General features: G+C 38.8%; 1 protein-coding gene across 3 annotated transcripts in view; it reads right to left on the bottom strand.

The window, feature by feature from the left end:
* The window catches only part of LOC120861335 (sodium-coupled neutral amino acid transporter 4), a 49,074-nt gene that overhangs the window by 9,234 nt on the left and 18,560 nt on the right, over positions 1 to 21,280 (bottom strand). For 2 of the 3 annotated variants that reach the window (XM_040236983.1, XM_040236982.1), the window contains exons 3-13: positions 20,133 to 20,223; positions 19,511 to 19,626; positions 16,652 to 16,725; positions 15,897 to 15,989; positions 9,304 to 9,385; positions 9,135 to 9,217; positions 8,985 to 9,043; positions 7,842 to 8,117; positions 7,631 to 7,710; positions 6,439 to 6,539; positions 4,152 to 4,276 (exon numbers count right to left, since the gene is read on the bottom strand). In XM_040236983.1, coding sequence (XP_040092917.1) covers positions 4,152 to 4,276; positions 6,439 to 6,539; positions 7,631 to 7,710; positions 7,842 to 8,117; positions 8,985 to 9,043; positions 9,135 to 9,217; positions 9,304 to 9,385; positions 15,897 to 15,989; positions 16,652 to 16,725; positions 19,511 to 19,626; positions 20,133 to 20,223 — 1,180 coding nt within the window. The remainder of the gene's footprint in view (positions 1 to 4,151; positions 4,277 to 6,438; positions 6,540 to 7,630; positions 7,711 to 7,841; positions 8,118 to 8,984; positions 9,044 to 9,134; positions 9,218 to 9,303; positions 9,386 to 15,896; positions 15,990 to 16,651; positions 16,726 to 19,510; positions 19,627 to 20,132; positions 20,224 to 21,280) is intronic. The other variant, XM_040236984.1, reaches the window with a different exon arrangement.

Raw genomic sequence — 21,280 nt, 5'->3', positions numbered from 1 at the left:
ACAATTTGGCTTAATGATGTAAGAGTACAGAAAGTTTACAAGAATAATGGTTGAAATAAATGGTGAAAGCTTGTGCTTCAGAATGAACAAGAAATAAAATCCTAAAAAGAACAGAAGGCGTATAGAGTTGCCCATGCATTCCTAAAATGGGCGACAGGGCAAAGAGGGAGATGGGAGATTGCTGGTGGTGGTAGATGGTGGAAAAAATAGAATGAAACTTGCTAGTCATTCCACATTGGAGAAGGAAATGGCAACCCACTCCAGTGTTCTTGCCTGGAGAATCCCAGGGACGGGGGAGCCTGGTGGGCTGCCGTCTATGAGGTCACACAGAGTCGGACACGACTGAAGTGGTTTAGCAGCAGCAGCAGCAGTCATTCCACATAAGAACACTGCCTTGCGGGGTGAGCCTGGAATCTTGAGGTCCCCAGCAGCTCTATTTACCTCTGTCAGGGCAGAGGTGACTCTGGCTTGTTACTGACTTATCTCAGTGTCCTTTTCTCTACTGACACAAACTGATAAGAATCTGGAAATGTGGGTCAGATACTGTGGGGACGAAAGGCCCCCGAGTGATTCCAGACAAGTTCCATTCAGCTCTAGAGAAAACATTTCCAGATTTAATGTTCCGAACAGGAGCCTATTAGGAGGTACTGTGTTTTGATATGGGGACTCAATGGCAAAGTCAGAAATGTGGCGGCCAACTGGAAAGCGGGAGACTTCGTTCTCAACTCTAAAAAAAAAAAAAAAAAAAAAAAATCCATTCTATTGCTTAGAAGTAAACCACACTTCACTTTGCAAGACTGTGTAGGACAAAAAGTGTAGGAAATACTGACGGTCACTGTGCTATTCCAGACACAGAAACATCTGCCATATTTCTATGCCTACATCCATATTCACTTCAAAACAGGAAATCTGAAGGCAATATAAGTGAAAAGAATGGTTTTACTAAAATAAAATGAAATAGAAGTAGCTAGAGGATACGAGACATGATCTCTCTTTTTTCTTAAAAAGAAAAAGGTGCAGAGAGTAGAATTTGAGTCTTTGTGTTTTTTCTGTTTTTCATGAAAACGTGTGCATTTTATGCATAAAGAGAAGCACAAGTTGAAAATGTCAATTCCATAATAGACAACCCAGCCCCATATCACCTTCTCCAGCTAAGAAAGGAAAAAAGTTGAGCAGCTTGTAGAAAAATAACCTTAATTCTCTTTATTTGTTCAATAAACACTTTGTGGCTTTCCTAAGAAGGAAAATGCTATCTGGAAAAAAGAAAGATAATAAATGGAGAGACAAAAGGAAAACCCAACCACAACTGACAACAAAACCCTTGTTATCTCTTCTTGGGCTCCTAAGAAAAATGATCAACATATTTGTTGAAAAATGGAGAATACCAAAAATACCTAAAACTGGTAGATTTTAATCCAGATTAAACCTAATCCATTTTAGGTTTTGCTTGTTGTATTATTTATGTGTGGGGATGTCAAAACAAAGTAAATAAACATATTGGTCAAGAGTTTCTTAATTCAAAGAAACTCATCAGGAGAACCATGCTATTTGACTCAGCTATTTGACTCAGTAGAAAATTTTGGTTCGAAATTGGAAGAAACAAAGAAATGCAGCACAACCAATTTCTATCATTTTGGGAGAGAAGTGACTAAAATGCAGCCTGAATGTATTTGACTGGGGCAAGGAGGCCAAACTTGCTTTTATGTCATCCATCAAAACATGGAGGCTTAGTTCAGGTAGCCAAGATCCTCACTCAAACTGTAGTTCATGGCAGATGTTGGCAAGGGAAGAGTCTATGTCTTTTTTGCTAGAAAAGACAGTTCATACAACTTAAGAAAAGGCAAGCTTCATTTGGAGATGGTCTTCCTTAGCAAACATGGTTGAGCTCATCCTATGCCATTCACTGTACATACCCCTAACCTCTAGGGGAAAATGTGGACAATTATATAGACCATCTCAATGTAACACTGTAAGGGTGAGGCAGATTTACAAACAAAATGTTTCACAACTGCTAATGTTGAATAAAAATACATATTGAAGGATAGCAGTTAGTTATGCTTTCTGAAATTTGGTTCTAATGATCACTTTTGGTTTTAATGGGTATTGGATGGGAAATGCTTCCAGACCACAATGGGAGATACATCTAATGGGAAATGTGTTGCCATTCTTGATGGACAGATTTGTGCCAACGCCTTATCTGTTATACAGGGGAAGAATTTCTATGGTCAATCTGGATTGTTAATGTCAAAGCGAAATGATCATCACCAAATGAAAGGCTAACTTCTACTTTCCATGATTATGACTGCAGCCATCAGTGTCATCTGTGAGTAATGTATTAGCTCAACTGTTACCAGCTAGCTGGGTAACCCAACCAAGTCCATTAATCTCCTGAGACATCGGCTTGAAAGCACCACATTTAGGGCTTATGAATAAAAAATAATGCAGAGGCATGTAACAGATTTCTTTTATAAAATGCTTTGATTCAACAATGATATGAGTGCCCACTGTGTGAAAAAATTTAATCAGTAATTTAATCACAAAAAGAAGCGCTCCAGATATTCTTTTCTTGGCGATGCTGTTTGCTTGAAATTTTTACCCTATGGTACAGCTTCTATGTACAGCTGTCTTCTCCCTTATACCTACAATGGGGCTGATTTTAGGCTAAAGCTGTGTGCATGACATTTGAAATACTTTCAGATAAATGAGAGACAAGACATTATTTAAAAGTAAACTCTTAGCTGCCGTTGTAATAAAGATCTGATTTCATGCACTCATGAAAAAGGAATGTGCCAACAAATATTTCAGTGCACAAGCTGCATTTAAAGTGACCGCAGTATCATTATATGACTAGCCCTCATCTGTTTGGCCCTGTATGGAACATTCTGTACAGGACAGTGCTGACTACTGTGCTGCTAACTTCCCCCCTAAAATAAATGGTAAATTCGGTGTTTATGAAAGGAGGGAGAGTTGACAGGAAGGTGCAGACTTGTGTTTCTCCATAGGTAGTGGTTTTAGCTTGTAATTCAAGGCTCCACAACCAGCCCTGCTCTATGATCCTGTAACAACTGACCCCAATGGTAAATGCCATGAAGGGACTGTCCCAATATCAGTCCAGCAAGAGGGTATGTATCAGCTTTAGAAGCATTAAAGAGATATATGATGGATAATATGACTACTTTTTTAAAGGAAATTTGGTTGTAGTGTGTCATTTACTTAACATGAATCTCCTTCTCATTCACCTTTAAGAATCAGATTAAATAGGGTCACTTTTGAATGTTAAGGTAGCATAATAGCACTAGGAGGCAAAAAAATGAAATATCTACAGAACTGTGGTAAAAATGCAATATAATCTGAAAGTGAATGTGGTTTTGGCTTTCAAACTTCAAAAGTTGTATGGATTACTACTCATTTCTACTAATCTATAAGAGAAGCTCAAGATCTGCTTTTTTAAATTTTAGTTTAAAAATAAATTGCAATCTCAATAAAACCATAAAACAAATAAATACATAGAAATAAATTTAGTGATTTTTTTCCCTACATTTGAAAAGTACTTCAGTTCAGTTCAGTTCAGTCCCTCAGTTGTGTCCAACTCTTTGCGACCCCATGAATTGCAGCATGCCAGGCCTCCCTGTCCATCACCAACTCCCAGAGTTCACCCAAACTCACGTTCATCGAGTCGGTGATGCCATCCAGCCATCTCATCCTCTGTTGTCCCCTTCTCCTCCTGCCCCCAACCCCTCCCAGCATCAGAGTCTTTTCCAATGAGTCAACTCTTCGCAGGAGGTGGACAAAGTATTGGAGTTTCAGCTTAGCATTTAAAAATATTTGCTCTATGGAATTCCCTGGCAGTCCAATGATTGGGTCTCTGTGCTTTCACTGCCAGGGATATGGGCTTGATTCCTGGTCAGTGAACTAAAATCTGCCAAGCTGGGTGGCTTGGCCAATTTTTTTTTAACTTTTAATAAGCAAATAAATAATAAAAACTAAAAATACTTGCTGTATCTACATAGTACATAGTCAGTAGGTTCAAAAGGCTATATAAAATATAATGTTCTCAGGAATTGCATTTTAATTGAATCCACATCAAGTCAGAGCATATGTACTAATCTATATGGCCAAGCAGGATTCTTTTACCAAACCCAGGTACTTACAGGGAATAGCACTATGGGCACAGTTAGTGTTACTGCCACAAGGACAGCCAGGCGCACCATGAGGAGAGGGGTGTCAAATGTGTACACTTTGCTGTAAACATGAAGCAATTCATCTTCAACTTCTCCTGCAAAGAGGAAGTGGAGAATGAGTCCACTGGTGTAGTCAGATCGGCACTGCTCACCTATAACAACATTTTATAGGAAGAACACAATAGAGTAGGAAGAAGCCAGATCTGAGAATCCAGACACCTCTGCTTTTATCCTGTCTCACCTTATTAGTTGTGTGTGTGTACTAAGTCACTTCAGTCGTGTCCAACTCTGTGTTCCTATGGACTGTAGCCCACCAGGCTCCTCTGTTCTTGGGATTCTCCAGGCAAGAATACTGGAGTGAGTTCCCATGCCCTTCTTCAGGGGATCTTCCCAACCCAGGGATCGAACCTGCCTCTGCTGCGTCTCCAGCACTGCAGGCGAATTCTTTACTGCTGAGCCACCTTGTGTGATCTTTGTTCAAATAAACAAAGGGTCCTGAAGCTTGTAAAGTTGTAGATTTAACATAAAATTGTTAAGGCTCTTCTCTGGGTCATTGACATTGTGATAACTTTGCTTTACAGAAGCATCGCAAAACAGGACAGGCTGAGGTCCTCTGGTTGAAAGGGATGAAAGGACTAAGCTTTATCAGACTGTTACTCACATCTTGCCATCTCCTTCCACTCCCGCCTACCTAGTGAGGCCTGACGCAGCTTCTCCAAACCCAGTATGGAAACCCTAGGACAAATGATCTCTAACACTTTTTCAAGCTCAACAGTTATGACCCCATCATGACTCTGGTAGACATAGACTTTGTCAAGTTAATGTTTGTCTCACTGAGTTGAGACTCAGTAGACTAAGTAACTGCAAGGAAATCAAACCAGTCCATCCTAATGGAAATCAGTCCTGAATAGTCATTGGAAAGACTGATGCTGAAGCTGAAACTCCAATACTTTGGCCACTTGATGCAAAGAACTGACTCATTGGAAAAGACCCTGATGCTGGGAATGAATGAAGGCAGGAAGAGAAGGGGATGACAGAGGATGAGGTGGCTGGATGGCATCACCAACTCGATGGACATGAATTTGAGCAAGCTCTGGGAGTTGGTGATAGACAGGGAAGCCTGGTGTGCTGCAGTCCATGGGGTCACGAAGAGTAGACACCACTGAGCAACTAAACTGAACTGAGACTAAGTAACAATGCAAAGATGAAGTAATGCCCTAAGATTAAGGTGCTGCCCTCCTGGAAAACACAGTTCATTCAGGATTCCAGGCACACATGATAAAGAAATGCTTATAGAATCAGGTGCACTCTGATTTTCCCACTCCTTCCCTCGAAATCAAAGGAGGATAAAAATACTATCAATGACATTGTCCTGACTTTCATTAATTTACAACCAGCAGAGTTTATGCCCAATCTAAACCAGAGCTTGGTTAAAAACCAAATATTAGTCAAAAAGAAAAAAAAAACAAGCAAATGGTGCCCTCTCCAGCCTCTTTCTCCCCAACTTGTCTTGCAATCAATTTAATTTACTGAGTCAGGCAGAAAAAAATACAAAACTATAGAGAGTTTTATTTTTAAAATATGTGTAAGTTGATAACATTGATTAATATTGATGTTTGATTCCCTGAGATTCATCTCTAGGGCCACTCTTCAGGGAAGAGAAGAACAATCCTGCTCCTTTTGTGTCCACAGAGGAAATATTTTCAGCATAATCTAATGTGACCAGAATCACTTTGTTTTTTGATAGTATGTCCCCAGATTGAAAAGAATACTGTCGTGTCCTGTTCACTTAGAAACCAGTCACTATAATAGAAAAGAATGAAATTAGCCAGAAAATGGGTCTAATGCTCCAGGCCTCCAGATCTGACTTGACTGGTAAACAAGAAGCAGGTTCTAACTCAAGGACTTTGTACTTTTTCTGCCATTTGTTTGTTAATTAGTTATTCTACCAAAAGAGCTTTACAACATATAGCTGAAATATCCTTTATCCCTTAAGAAAAGGAATTATGATTGAGAGTTTTTTTTTTTAATGTGAGGGAATTCACAAATTATTGTAAACTCTTAGGCAATCTAATTCAATTTTTCTTAAGTCATTTTCTTAGGTCAAATGAGGAGGCTAAAATAGCATGCTAATTGAGTATGTGCATCTATAGATCATGCTGTTTATTGAGAGTAGTTAAAAGAATTATACCTGCCAGGTTAATGATCTGTCCAACTAGGATTTGCACAAGAGAATGACTTTGACAGAGTGACCTACCATAAAAGGTTAGGTAACCAAAGAGGGCAGCAAGCAGATACATGACGAGCATCCCTGTGATGGAGATATTTGACACTGTTTGCATCTTCCTCCGGGACCGACTAAAAAAGACAAAGGACATTGAGCTTTGATTTTTTGAACTGATGAAAATACCACTTTTTTGCAATTTAAAAGCTAAGAAAATAATATATGTCTGTGTTGTTCATTATAAAACCACATTTTTAGTGCAGAAACATCACTTATTTAAATTTGCCTTCAAGAATTATGGAGGATTTGCTTCCATTTTTCTTAAATGCTACCTCTTCAGTCTTAGATATAACTATTTTCCTAGAAAAGGATCAGTTTATTTTATGTTGATAAGTATGCTTGTCTATTGCATGTTTGAGAGTGTAAATGACACAAGGGTCAAACTGGTTTCTAATGCAGAAAACCTTCATACTTCACAGTGAGATAGATTTGAGGGCAAGAATCCACAAGAATCAACAAAATACTCCTTCTAGGAGTCCAGACTACCTGAAAGCTTGATATTTTTACCTGGACAGCTTCTGGAAACCATTCTGTAGGCACCTGGCTGCTTAAACCATCATCAGGCCTCTAGGGTAATTGCTATCACTTCTCTTTCAGCTAAGATCAAGTGTAGATGAACTGCTACATAGGACTTTCCAACTAAATCAAATAGAAGTGCTCTAAAAGTTTTTCAAGAAGTATATCTGAATATATGGGGCAAGTTATTGTTGTTTAGTGAGAACTGAGTATTGAAGTCTGGGTAAAGAAGATGAGAATTATTATATGACACCCTCCCCTCAAGGTAAAAGAAGAAGCTGCTTAGCCAGGCCACCCTAACCATAATTTTTGGTCTGCACGGGTGTGGGTCATTTCCAGCTCAAGTGACATCTTCTTCCCACCAATTTCAAATTCAAATTTCACATGCCTGCCAAAATCCTTGCAGACATGGGCTCCTCCTCCCCCTGGACCCTTCACCTGGATCATTAGGATGGAAAAGAAAGAAAGAAAGAAAGTAGCGAAGGGGCTGATTCATACCTTTGTGGTTAAAGCACGTTACTGATGAGTGGTTACAACATAAAATTTCTGTAAAGACAAAGCTCTAAACTATACTTCTGTATAAAGCACCTTTGAACATATGAGCACATTTTCAAAGCAAGTTTAAATGTTAAAATGATGGCTGCCTTACTCTTTAAGTTCACTGTAGATAGGAAGGACCTCAGGGTGGCATACAAAAGCGAATGCTAGGATGGGAATTGCATAGGCCGTCTGAAAAACAAAGATAACACCTCATATTTAGCATTCCAACACAGAGGGCTACCTCAGGCCATCTCAGCTTCTGAAATAACAACTCAGAGACTCCATTGCTAGACTCTTAGAGGCCTCTGGCTCTCACATACCCTGGAGTTGAAGACAAAATATTTGGGCTGACACTTGTCATCACTGTGTGCTTCAAACTCTACTCCACTGCCATGAAGAGAGCCCTTGGCCTGGTTCTCATCGAGTCCTGCAGCATTCTGGCGGGTGTAATCCACCATGAAGTTCACACCACTACTCTCAGAGTTGTTGAGTAACGTCACCACATGCACTGGAACTGTGTTGTTGAATGTCAGATTCCCAGCACTGTGATCCAGAATCGGCAGAGGACAGGGTATTTGGAATTTCTTGTAAATCACCTAGACCAGATCATTAACAACAACAACAACAACAAAGAGTTAGCCCTTTGAAGAAAACAATGAAACAAAAAGCCATATGGTTGGTTTATGGGGTAGATATGAGGGAACTCTGCTGAAGATTCCTCTTAGACTAATGGATGATGGAGACTCCCTATAGCCTCTGTTCAAAGGAAGGAGTCGGAGCTATGGTTGGCAACAAGACAGTATTTTGTGTGAATCCATCCTAAGCTTCACGCATACTCTTCCATGAGAAAGATGATCATTTTCTTGCTGCATTTCATCTCTTTCATTTCTTCAAACTAATGAAAATAGTCATCAGAAACTCTTCCTTCCTCCTTTGCCTCTTGGGAGAAATGCTATATAAATGTTGGCATTCGTGATATTAGCTGAAATTCCTCCTTTTAAAGGGGAGTGGGATAGGGTGGGAAAGGATTTCTTTCTTTAATTCCCCTGTGGTCACCTTCTATTCATGGGTCGAATGAGTAAGAGAAAATGGCTGATTCATGCAAATAAGGATAATTCTAGAGTCTACTCATTTATTTTCTGGGTCTCTTCACTTCTTCTTCCTCCACCTTTTTAAACACTGAGTTATTGTCACATTCCTGCTGAAGTGTTCCTTTTGTCCAACTATAACATCTAGTTTGCCTAGAACATACTATTAGCAATGGTCTTGACATTCTAACTCAACTGTATTCAAACTCATGACTATTCTTCTCTCATTCCAAATGAGAATACAAGAAAACTGCTTGTGTTGCAAGAACTATTTCATGCTAATGATGTGCTTGAACAAAAATTAGGACACCATTTCAGGCGCTGAAAGCATCACATGCCTACCAAGTTACAGGGATCATGTCAAAAATCACTTACCACACTGACAAAAAACACCATGCAAGTAAGAGAAAATCCGCTGGTATAACCAAGGTAACCTAGGAGTTAGGAAAGAAGGTGAATATGACATCTACAATCAGCTTGCCTCTTAGAATATGAAATGAAAATCAAAATGGAAAATGACTTTACCTAAATTTTTAAGAAGAGAGAGTGGAAGAATTATTCCAACAGACACAAATATGACGAGGTAGTTGCCGTTGAGATACCATTCTCTAGAAAAGAAAGACCAGAATATTAGGATCAGAAAAGACCAAGTAGGATGAGTCTATTGATGTTACAAAGAAAACAGAAGACATACCCAGTATTTTCTTCAAGTCCCATGAATGCTCTGATTACTTCAGGTAGTTCATATTTAATGATAAAGAGGTAGCTTGACATGGCTAAAATGGAAAACGTGACAGCTTAGTAGTGTTCATGGCACCAACATCGCAGGCAAGTTGTGAGAAGTCCAGGCACTGGGGACATCCCAGCTTCTCAGTAATTCCCAAACCGAAAGAGAAGCCACCCACTGTGTATTCTGTATGCCTTCCAAGCTCTTCTCATAAATGGATATTGGGCCCTTTGGCTCTTCCTGATGACATTTGCTGACAGTATCAATGCTGATGCTGTGTTAAATCCAGCTCAGATTTTCAGTGAAGCTGCAGTTTTGAAGCTTTCCTGCTAGTAGTCATCATGGCCTTACATACGTGCCTGTTTGTATCTAAAACTCAGGCAGAGGTTTGACAACCAAAGGTGTCAGCCACAAGAGAGGGGGGTAGAATTGCAAGGTGGAGTTGGGTAGAGTACGTGTCAGTCTGCCCTTAGTAGGTGGACGCCAGTTTAGTCCTCTGTGATCTCCAAGAGGGGCACACAATCTCAGACTGCTGATTCTCCAAACTGGAGTCATACTGGATTGATAAAGAAGAAAAGTACAAGGGAGGATAGCTTCTCTAACCTTTATCAATGAAGTGTTTTTCTGTATCCTTTGTCCAAATAAGAAATCATAACAAAGTGGCAAAATTTCTTGAGCATCTCTGTAAGTGATGCACGTGTGATCATGTACTCTTCTGAAAACTTGACCTATAAAAACGTGCAAACCCTCTCTCTGGAAAAACATTTATATAGACATGCACAATAAGATACAATTTGGGGGGTTTATGCAACATCCCTTTCCAAAGTCCATCCACTCAGTGAAGAATAATACTGATTTGCTATTTCACACATGGTCAAAAGGCTCAACTGAAAATAACACTGACAAGTTTCACACTTCAAGGTTTAAGTGTGTGCGACATCCTTCTAGTGAATTTTTGCTAACAGGCATTTCAAGCAGCGATCCAAGTTGCAAATTGAACTATTAATAGTTTAAAATATTTCCTTAACCTCAAATAAAAGCAATAATAGTGATACAGTTCCCCACATGGTTTAGCTTTGCACGTGGCCAGCTGAAAATTCATGTGAAAGAGGAAGATGCATCTTATTGTCTTCATTCCACAGCTGAGGATATAATGATTATGAGAGCTCAAATGACATGTCCAATATCACACAGCTTGAAAAATGGCAGACCACATCCAAAATATAAGCTCCCTAATTTCAGGCCAGTGTTTCTTCTCTATTGTGAAATGAAATGATTTTTACATTATCTGATGTGTCTTCTGTAAACATGACTTGGTTAATCTTTACAAAGACCTTGGCTAAAGCTAAATCTTACAGAGGGTAAACAGAGGAGATATTTCTGATTAACTAGTTCAGTGAGGTACCATCAATTTTAGAGCTGTTAATTGCTGACTTTCAGTGATGTCACCACTGTTAATGTGTTTGGTCTTCAAAAATTCAGAATGATCCAGACCTGTCTGGATAATGTCAACATTATTCTCCTAATGTTGAAACATCCATGGTCAGTGTTAATTTTTCAGGGGATTGAGATAATTAAACATTCTAAATGTGGAATTGCTAAATACAGAAATACAAGTGATTTCTTTTAGGCCACAATAACCATTAATCACATAGAGTAACCAAAGTGAGAGATTTTCAGGAATGCTGTAAGAAATTTCATCTTACTTCTTTAAAGCCATACAGTGTGTGTGTGGTGGGGCTTGATTGAGAGACCATGCTATAGTTTATTCCATTGTTTAGAAGCATAATAGTAGCTACACTTGGAACAATAGACAATGTTGTTGCCACTCAGCCTATTGGGATCAGGGCTAAGTATGTGTATGTCCAGTTAGTTCTATGGGCCAAATAAGTAAATTAGATTACCCTCAAAGGACTCCTATGAAATCCTTAAATTTAAATCTCCTACTATGAAATGCTTGATATTTAAATTGTACCTGTTCAGTGGCTAAGCCATGCCCAACTTTTTGTGACCCAGTGGACTGCAGCACACCAAGCTTTCCTGTCCTTCACTATCTACCAGAGTTTGCTCACACTCATGTCCATTGAGTCAGTGATGCCATCCAATCATCTCATCCTCTGTTGCCCCCTTCTTCTCCTGCCCTCAATCTTTCCCAGCATCAAGATGTTTGCCAATGAGTCACATCAGGTGGCCAAAGTATTGGAGCTTCAGCTTTAGCATCAGTCCTTCCAATGAATATTCAGGGTTGATTTCCTTTAGAATCAATTGATTAAATCTTAATAAGGCTGAACATTTGAACCAAATGTAAAGCAATTTATTTGGTGGAGGCTGGGGGACTTATATGCTTGGGGCTCAATGCCAGTAAAAAGAATGAAACAATTACTGCCAAATTCTACCTGGGACAGTACTCATACTATATAAAAATATAACAGACGTAAATACAAATCATTATGATACGACTGAATTTTATTTATCTTCTTACTAACTATCCATTAGTAGGAGCAGTTATAGTTAGATAAAGGTTTTTAAAGAAATAGCTGCATTTTAGAAATCCCAGATAATTCCAGTGATTTTATTAATCAGAAAGAACGGCCTCCTTGCAAGGTCTCTATACAAGTTCATCTATAGCAGCATTGTTTGCAATAGTAAAAAACTGGAAACATTCCAAAACTGTTCATGAAGTGATTCAGTAAATCAATTACTGTGCATTTGTGTACAATGGAAAATTCAAAAACCATTATAAAGAGTAATATCAAAAACATTCAAGGCATATTATTAAATAAAAAGCAAGCTGTAAATCAGTGTTATAAGATGATCTTATTTTAACAATAACACTATATTTGTTAAATTTGACAGAGAGGAAAACCTGAAGTGGTTTTTTCTAAGGATGATTTACACAAACATTTCTTTGTAATCTGTATATTCATGCAATGTTTCAGTTTTTCACAATTAGCATGTATTTGTCTTATAATTATAAAAATCCCACTTAAGAACAACCAGAAAACTGGGGAAGAATTATGCACTGAACCCGTATTATTATCACCTTGTGAGAATGAACTACTACTCTCATTTACATAGATGGAAAAAATGGACGCAGCTTTGTAAAGTGACTTTCCCAAGGTCATCGATAGTGACAGAAACAAACTCAAATTCAGGTGCATCAGGATCCAAAAGTCTATTCTCTACTCAAAGATTTAAAAAGCTCTTGAGATGGTTAGATAGCATCATCAACTCAATGGACATGAGTTTTAGCAAACTCTGGGAGATAATGAAGGACAGGAAAGCCTGGCATGCTGCAGTCTATGGGATCAAAAAGAGCTGGACACAACTGAGTGGTTGAACAGCAACCACATACCAGTTCTATACAAACAAGGTTAAAGGAGCCCAGAGGTGCTAGTACCTAATAGCTTAGAGAATGATGGATCATGGGTACAATCAAAGAGGGAGAACCAGAGAATGCATGTGTGGTAAGGCTGGAGGATGGTAAAAGTAGGGGAGCTGAATGTACTTAGTTATGACACAGAACACATAAGGAACAGATGATAGATGGGTAGGGAAAGAGAGAGACAGATCGGTAGGGGGTTTCAGGAAAGGTAGGCAAAGGAAAGATGGTGAAGACCTTTATATGTCAGAAAAAAAGAGTTTAAATTTTATCTTGAAAATAATGAGGGCATGCTGAAGAATTTTATGCATGTGAGAAGCCAGGGTAGATCTGGATTTGAGAAAGTTAATTTGGAGGATGAATTACAAATGGAAGAGGGGAAGCTCAAGACAGAAAGATCAGTTAGATGGCTACTGCAACAATCTGAAGTGTGGTGATGAGACTAGAAGGAGAAAGATTCAAAAGATAAACAATGGAAAGAATGATTCAGTTCAGTTCAGTACAGTTCAGTCACTCAGTCGTGTCCGACTCTCTGCAACCCCATGGACTGCATTACGCCAGGCTTCCCTGTCTAACACCAACTCCCAGAGCTTACTCAAACTCACATCCATCGAGTCAGTGATGCTATCCAGCCATCTCATCCTCTGTCATCCCCTTCTCCTCCTGCCTTCAATCTTTTCCAACATAACAGTCTTTTCTACTGAGTCAGCTCTTCGTATCAGGTGGCCAAAGTATTGAAGTTTCAGCTTTAGCATCAGTCCTTCCAATGAATATTCAGGACTGATTTCCTTCAGGACTGACTGGTTTGATCCCCTTGCAGTACAAGGGATTCTCAAGAGTCTTCTCCAACAGCACACTTAAAAAGCATCAGTTCTTCAGTGCTCAGATTTCTTTATAGTCCAACACTCACATCCATACATAACTACTGAAAAAAACATAACTTTGACTAGACAGACCTTTGTTGGCAAAGTAATGTCTCTGCTTTTTAATATGCTGTTTAGGTTGGTCACAGCTTTTCTTCCAAGAAGCAAGCATCTTTTAATTTCATGGCTGCAGTCACCATCTGCAGTGATTTTGGAGCCCCCCCAAAAAGTCCCTCACTGTTTCCATCATTTTCTCATCTATTTGCCATGAAGTGATGGGACCGGATGCCATGATCTTAGTTTTCTGAATGTTGACCTTTAAGCCAACTTTTTCACTCTCCTTTTTCACTTTCATCAAGAGGCTCTTTAGTTCTTCTTTGCTTTCTGCCATAAGGGTGGTGTCATCTGGATATCTGAGGTTATTGATATTCCTCCTGGCAATCTTGATTCCAGCTTGTGCTTCATCCAGCCCAGCGTTTCACATGATGTACTCTGTATATAAGTTAAATAAGCAGGGTGACAATATACAGCCTTGATGTACTCCTTTCTTGATTTGGAACCAGTCTGTTGTTCCATGTCCAGTTCTAAATGTTGCTTCTTGACCTGCGTAAAGATTTCTCAGGAGGCAGGTCAGGTGGTCTAGTATTCCCATCTCTTTCAGAATTTTCCACAGTTTGCTGTGATTGACACAGTCAAAGGCTTTGGCATAGTCAATAAAGCAGAAGTAGATATTTCTCTGGAACTCTCTTGCTTTTTCAGTGATCCAGCTGATGTTGGCAATTTCATCTCTGGTTCCTCTGCCTTTTCTAAATCCAATTTGTACATCTGAAACTTCACGATTCACATACTTTTGAAGCCTGGCTTGGAGAATTTTGAGCATTACTTTGCTAGCACGTGAGATGAGTGCAATTGTGTGGTAGTCTGAACATTCTTTGGCATTGCCTTTCTTTGGGATTGGAATGAAAACTGACCTTCTCCAGTCTTGTGACCACTGCTGAGTTTTCCAAATTTGATGGCATACTGAGTGCAGCACTTTCTCAGCATCCTCTTTTAGGATTTGAAATAGCTCCACTGGAACTCCATCACCTCCACTAACTTTGTTTGCGGTGATGCTTCTTAAGGTTCACTTGACTTCGCATTCTAGGATGTTTAGCTCTAGGTGAACGATCACACCATCATGATTATCTGGGTCGTGAAGATCTTTTTTGTATAGTTCTTCTGTGTATTCTTGCCACCTCTTCTTAACATCTTTTGCTTCTGTTAGGTCCATACCATTTGTGACCTTTACTGTGCCCATCTTTGCATGAAATTTTCCCTTGATATCTCTAATTTTCTTGAAGAGAACTTTAGTCTTTCCCATTTTATTGTTTTCCTCTATTTCTTTGTATTGATTACTAAGGAAGGCTTTCTTATCTCTCCCTGCTATTCTTTGGAACTCTGCATTCAAATGGGTATATTTTTCCTTTTCTCCTTTGCCTTTCCCTTCTCTTCTTTTCTGAAGAGCTGGTGTTTCATTGAATGGTCAGGGTTAGGGAGAGAGGGAAATGTTCAGGCTGATCCCCAGATTTCTGGCTTAAGAAACTGGATGCTTCTGGTATTGTTTGTTCATTAAGATGAAAGAACAGAAGGATGGAATAACCAGTTTGGGGACTGGGTAGGAGGTGGGGAAGTAAGTGCCACTATGTGATGATATAGTCTGGATCATGCAAGGGGACATGACCACAGGACATCAGGAACATGGATTAAAATGTCTTTAGAAGGCCAAAGACATGAGAGGACCACTGAAGTTGGTGGGCAAGTATAACCTGGAACGTGATTAAAAATATATGCTTCTAAGCTCTCTCTGGGAATGATCATTCAGTAGGAATTATAAGAATCTGTTTTACAAAGCTTTCAATGCCTCACCAGATTTTTACCTTAGCACAGCTTCTATGAACACTGCCCAGTGGGCTGACTGCCCAAGATGTGTCTCAATGACCCCAACATTTACCACATGCCTCAGATACTGAATTTTTCCTTTTGTGAAATATGCTCAATCATATATATTTATATATATTTGAAATAAAGAAAGGTTTTATTTTTTATTTTTGTTATAGAATTTATTTCATAGGGTTTATATAGTATTTCACTTCAATATAGATATCATTGTTTTGGGTTACAGAGAGATAGTAAATCTGTTTAGAAAACTTATTAAATTTAAAAATGATAAAGCAGGTATTTCTATTTAAATTCTTGTTCATTGCCATTAAGTTTTCTTATTTCTTGAACCTCCTTTAGAAAGTTTAAATGGTTTGTTGAAAGCTAGAACCTCTTACCTCCAATGTTCTGCATTGTAATGGAAATGAAAGCTCCGATTTTCCCAGGCCATCCAAATGCCTTTTCACCTAGTTTTTCATAAATTAAAGACCCTATAATCAGAAATGAAAAGAACCTTGTTAAGACACTGCTTTAGTGATGAGGATATTTCTATAATATAATTCTGCACTGGAGCCTCAAACATGTAAATAAACAGCATATAGAAATCACAGATCTCAGGTTCAGTCCCTGGGTTAGGAAGATCCCCTGGAGAAGGAAATAGTAAACTGCTCCAGTATTTTTGCCTGGAAAATTCCATGGACAGAGAAGCCTAGGGGGCTATAGTTCCTGGGGTCACAAAGAGTCAGACACGACTGAGCGTGAGCCCCTAAATGACCTAAGTGACCACCTATAGAAACCATAAACCCCAAATACGCAATCTCAAAAGCCTTTACAAAATATGGTGAATGTTCTCCAAACAAGGAGTGATGGCTTCATTCATCTTGGCCCCACGCAGCAAGTCAGAACTGTTATTTCCATCATCCATCAAAAGTCTTTTTCTCTATTTGGCTTGAACCTGAGCAGGCTGACTTTCACTTTCACTTGATTTTTCACTTGCCTAGATAACTAAAAACATGGAGAGGCCATGTGATTGGGATTAGAAGAAAATTAAATGTAAAATTGACTAACACCATCTTATAGGTGTGGAACTAGAGACTGAAATGCCTTTAACCAGAATCAAAATGACATGTCTGGTGTCTAAGGTGTAGCATACCTCCTTCTTTGGCAGTCTTTAATAAAAGATGAACTGAATAAAGAGATAGGACTGCCACGGCAAGCAGCATGATTCTGTGAAGGGAATAGAAAGGAGACAATAAGATTTCTGTAAAAAATAAGACGTAATAATACATGATGTTACAATACATTATTACACTGGTCTTTCCAATCATTAACTTTCCAAGAGTATGTGGATTTGGGGAAGCTGAAAAATTCTTTTACAGAATGTCACAAATACTCTTCAATGCTTCAGAACTAGATTGGCTTTATTTTATGGGCCAAAACGTACTACTGGAAGTCCCTAACATACCTTTTTTAGTATGTTACTACTACCAGTCGTAGAATCTAGTTTAAAATTTAGATGCTAAAGGTACAGCAAAATTAGCAAATACTATATCTACTTACTCAGTATAAGGGGCATATGTATATGTATATCATATTTGCATGATATTCTCATGAATATTTATAATTGAAGGGCTATTCAATGACCTGACTAAACATCCATCTAAAATCTAGAAACAGAAGCCAAAGCAAACTCTGAGTTCCATTACTACTGTCTGTGCATTATACGAGAGTGATCAGAGGTGTGAACCAGAGGTCTGGCAAATGCCGGTATAATAGAAGAACAGAAAAAGGTAAGTCTAGGCTACAGGGAAACCTTTGTTGTATTCAGAAAAGAATCGTTTCTGGTTCAGGGCCCTCCACATGTCCACAGGCATATATGGTTTCTTTATGTATTCAGTGATCAGTGCTTTCCAAAAACAAGAACTGAACAGCAAAAATAGAGTGTAGATAGAAGCAATTATATAATAAATTAAGGCATAATAGTAATCTTTACCTGAAACTGAAAAAAATTCTTATTCTTTGTCTGTTTCCTATGATGAGAGCACGCTAAACATTCTCCCCACAACTGATCTAATTCTTTGGTAATTCCTGGGGAAGTTAAGTTTGCAAACTTAGATTTAGACAATGAGGTACAAATGTCCTAACAATTCTAGCTCTATTGTGCTCTTATTTATCACAAAATATGTTCACCAGAACTGTCTAATCAATGTCTTATTCATCTGTTGTTCCATACAGCTTATGAATTGACCTGTTTTTAAGAATTATGCAATTCAGATTATATAATTTTATTCCCTGGAAAAATAATGATAATACTCTATATTCTAAACACATACTTGCTTTGGCAGAAAATACTAAAAGTAAAGAGCAATGAAATCCTGTGTCACTTGTTGGGAATTAAGGGAGATTGCTGAACCCATTTTGGGCTACTTGGATACACAAAACACATCTCATGATCTCTAACGATTTAATTGCTTTGGCCAAATTAATTTGCTAAATGTTTACAGGCCTAAAATGAGGCTTTCAGTTTTAAAAGTGGAATATTCTCCTCTCATGAAGATGATCTGTGGCTCTAGAATTGAAGAAAGTATCTCTTACTTCTATTCATCAGTGATCTATGAAAATTTCCTTATTAATTTTAATGGTATGTGTAATTAGTACAGAGAAGGCAGGCTGTTTGTTTCAAAGACAGAGTATATTACAAAAGTATACAACTACATATATGACTAAACCTCTAGCCATTAAGAATCTGAGAATTTTTTAAAACTACTTTATTTCAACCATGGCTTAGAAAGGTAAAGTTGACATAAAAACCCATTCAGCTAAAAACTATAATCTAACAGTTCAATCAAAGCACTGACACAATATCAGTATTTATAGTCCAGCCTGATCCTTAGCCCTCAAATAGCTATGTGGTTACCTAATCATACGTGATGTTTGGAACATAAATAGCATATATTTATAATATAAATGTTACATTCTTAGACAGTTATTTAAGACTCCAGCATTGCATTAGGGATTGTGATCTACATTCACACTGATGCTTGACTAACTTTACTCTTGTGAAGTATTTCACTGCTGCCAACTGTGTCTTTGAAAATATCAGGCTGCACGTAATGTACAAATGTCTGTGGCTGTCTGTCACAAAGTGTTCTCCACCTTCCAGGTCGGCTCTGTGATGCTGCTGCCACCAGGCAGCATTTGACCAAGTTTGGATAAAGCGCATTGGTTTAAGAAGAAAGTTTGGCCACTCTGCAAAAATTCCCCAAGCCAAGCATTGTTACTAGGTCTTGGGGATATAGACATGAGATGAAAAAAACAGGATTGAGCCATCTCCAAAGGCTTAACACTTTGGAGATGATAGTCTGGCCAGGGAGAGAGCCATCAAACAAATGAATCAGACAACTGCACTAAAATACTAACACTGTGGAAGGAATAACTGAAGTGTGGCTGAGCTGAGTTATGGGGAGTTAACTAGATGTGGAGGAAAGGGAAGAAGGTTCCAAGATCATGTGCAAAGGCCCTGTGGTAAGAGGGAATGGCACCTTCAAGGGATGGAGAGCAGACACTGTGCCCATTGTATCTGGCATATAGAGCAACAGATGATGGGACTTGAGATGGGGCACACAGGACCCTGCAGGTCCGGTTTGGGAAGGGATGTTTTTCCTGAGTGTGATAAAGTCAGATTTGCTGCTAGGAAAGATCTTTTAAACTATTAAACACCAAATTACTTTACGATGAATAACTTTGGACTGGTAGGGCTGTTCTAGCACTTTGGGGGAAGGGGGCTCAAACACATAAACTTTCTGCCATTTGAATAGAGATGGCTGGTTGAACAAGTACCAGGATTAGACTGCTCTGATTATTTCTCATTGCTGTTTTGTTTCAAAAAGAAAGAGAATATGCTAATACTTTCTCAGATGATTCCTATTCACAAAGATCAAATTTTGTTAATTGAAAGAGCACAACGTATGCACAGGCTTTAAACTGAGTGTAGATACGTCCAGGCACTTACATGAAAAGTACGATCCCTGTGTTGGCCATGGCGTAGGACAGGCCCAGGATTCCACTCCCCATGATGGCATTACTCAGGTTGAATGAAGACATTCCAAAGGAGGTGGTCCCAGGATGCTTGAAGAAAAAGGGATGCATGATAAGCAAACACCCACCAAAGGATGAACCTTTTTTGGATTATTCTTATCCTATATCATCTTTTTTTGGAAGAGCCTACCACCAAAAATTGAAGATTAAAGTAAAATCACAGCAAATAAAACCGTGACTCAACTTCAGTAAAAGCATGTAATTTTCAGTGGAATGTGGTACTTGATTTCAGCAGAGGTCTCAGTAAAAATAAAAAGTGCAGGTTGAGTAATAGAAAGAAGGGAAAGCATGTACGACTGCAGATCACGTTTGAGTTAGAATGATTTCTCCAAAAAACAAATAAATTTCATAAATGATTTATGCAGCCATATGGCGAACAGGAAAAACAAGCCCTTATTCCAGTAAGGGCCTGAATAAACAGAGAATGTGCTGATCAAGGCTTGGAAAATTTCAGTCACATTGCTTTCCTGCAGAGACCCAGGTAGATCAGACATCCTCAAGTCCTGTTTACTGCCGGAAAGCAGAGAATCACTTACATGTTCATCGTCATAATCTGCCAACTTCTTTTTCCCCAAAAATCCATTTGTCAGGAATTTCTGACTTTCAGCATCTTCATTAGTAAATTGACTGAACATACACACAAAGGAAAAGAAGACAGTAAAAACAGCTAGTAAATGCTCTGATTTATATTTATGTTTCAGGTGATCTAAGTCACTGAATCAGGGGAGGAAAAACAAGACAGTTAAAGCTTTTATTTTCCTCTTCTCCTCTTCATACTAGTGTTCCTTCCAGACAAAAGGACTGAGCCCTATTTATGAGTATACTTTGGGAGGGAGGGAGAAAGCTCTGAAGGAAGAAAATATTTTTTGGTTGAAATCTTTTTAAAGCCACATTTTTTCTCCCACATTGACTATGCAAAAAATGGAATAATTAGAGCTAATTTTTGCCATTTCAAGCTCTCCCAAAGAAAGGGAACAGAGCAGTGACTGTGTTTTCTCAACTGTTAATACACCACGACCACAGGATCTTATTAATTCAATGAGTATTTATTAAGTGCTTTGGCACTGTGATCTCATCTCTCTTGGTGCTCAAATGTCCTCATAAGGGAAACTTCCATGTCTGATATGAAGCAACTATGGCTCAGAAGAGTAAGACAGCATGTCCAGCCCCACCAAACCCCAAGTCTAGGGTCTCCTACAGCACCATGCAACCCTAGACAGAGCCCTTAGCTGGCATTTTCCTCTTTTTTGATTTCACATTTAATATGCATATCTCTTGCTGGAAAGGAGTTCAATGGTAGCTCTGTGCTATGTTTGGTTGTGTGCAAGAATGTGTATTTTAATTACTCTGAAAGTGTACTTGGTTGTGTTAGATAATTAATGAATGAAACTAAGAGAACCTTTTAAAGAAACCCAATAAATTAGCAGAAGAGTTGAGAGGGCTGTAAGATGCAGGATTAAAGAGCAGGACTTTGAGACATTGCTATCCACACAGAGCAGGGCTTTCCTGGCGGCTCCATCAGTAAAGAATCTGCCTGCAACGCAGGACGTGTGGGTTCAACCCCTGGGTCGGGAAGATCCCCTGGAAAAGGGCATGGCAACTTCAGTATCCTTGTCGGGAGAATCCCAAGGACTGAGGAGCCTGGCGGGCTATAGTCCATAGGGCTGCAAAGCGTCAGACACGA

This window comes from Oryx dammah, unplaced genomic scaffold (genome assembly GCF_014754425.2).
Source record: "Oryx dammah isolate SB20612 unplaced genomic scaffold, SCBI_Odam_1.1 HiC_scaffold_11232, whole genome shotgun sequence".
NCBI classification, from domain to species: domain Eukaryota; kingdom Metazoa; phylum Chordata; class Mammalia; order Artiodactyla; family Bovidae; genus Oryx; species Oryx dammah.
This window is presented reverse-complemented; position numbering and strand designations above follow the sequence as displayed.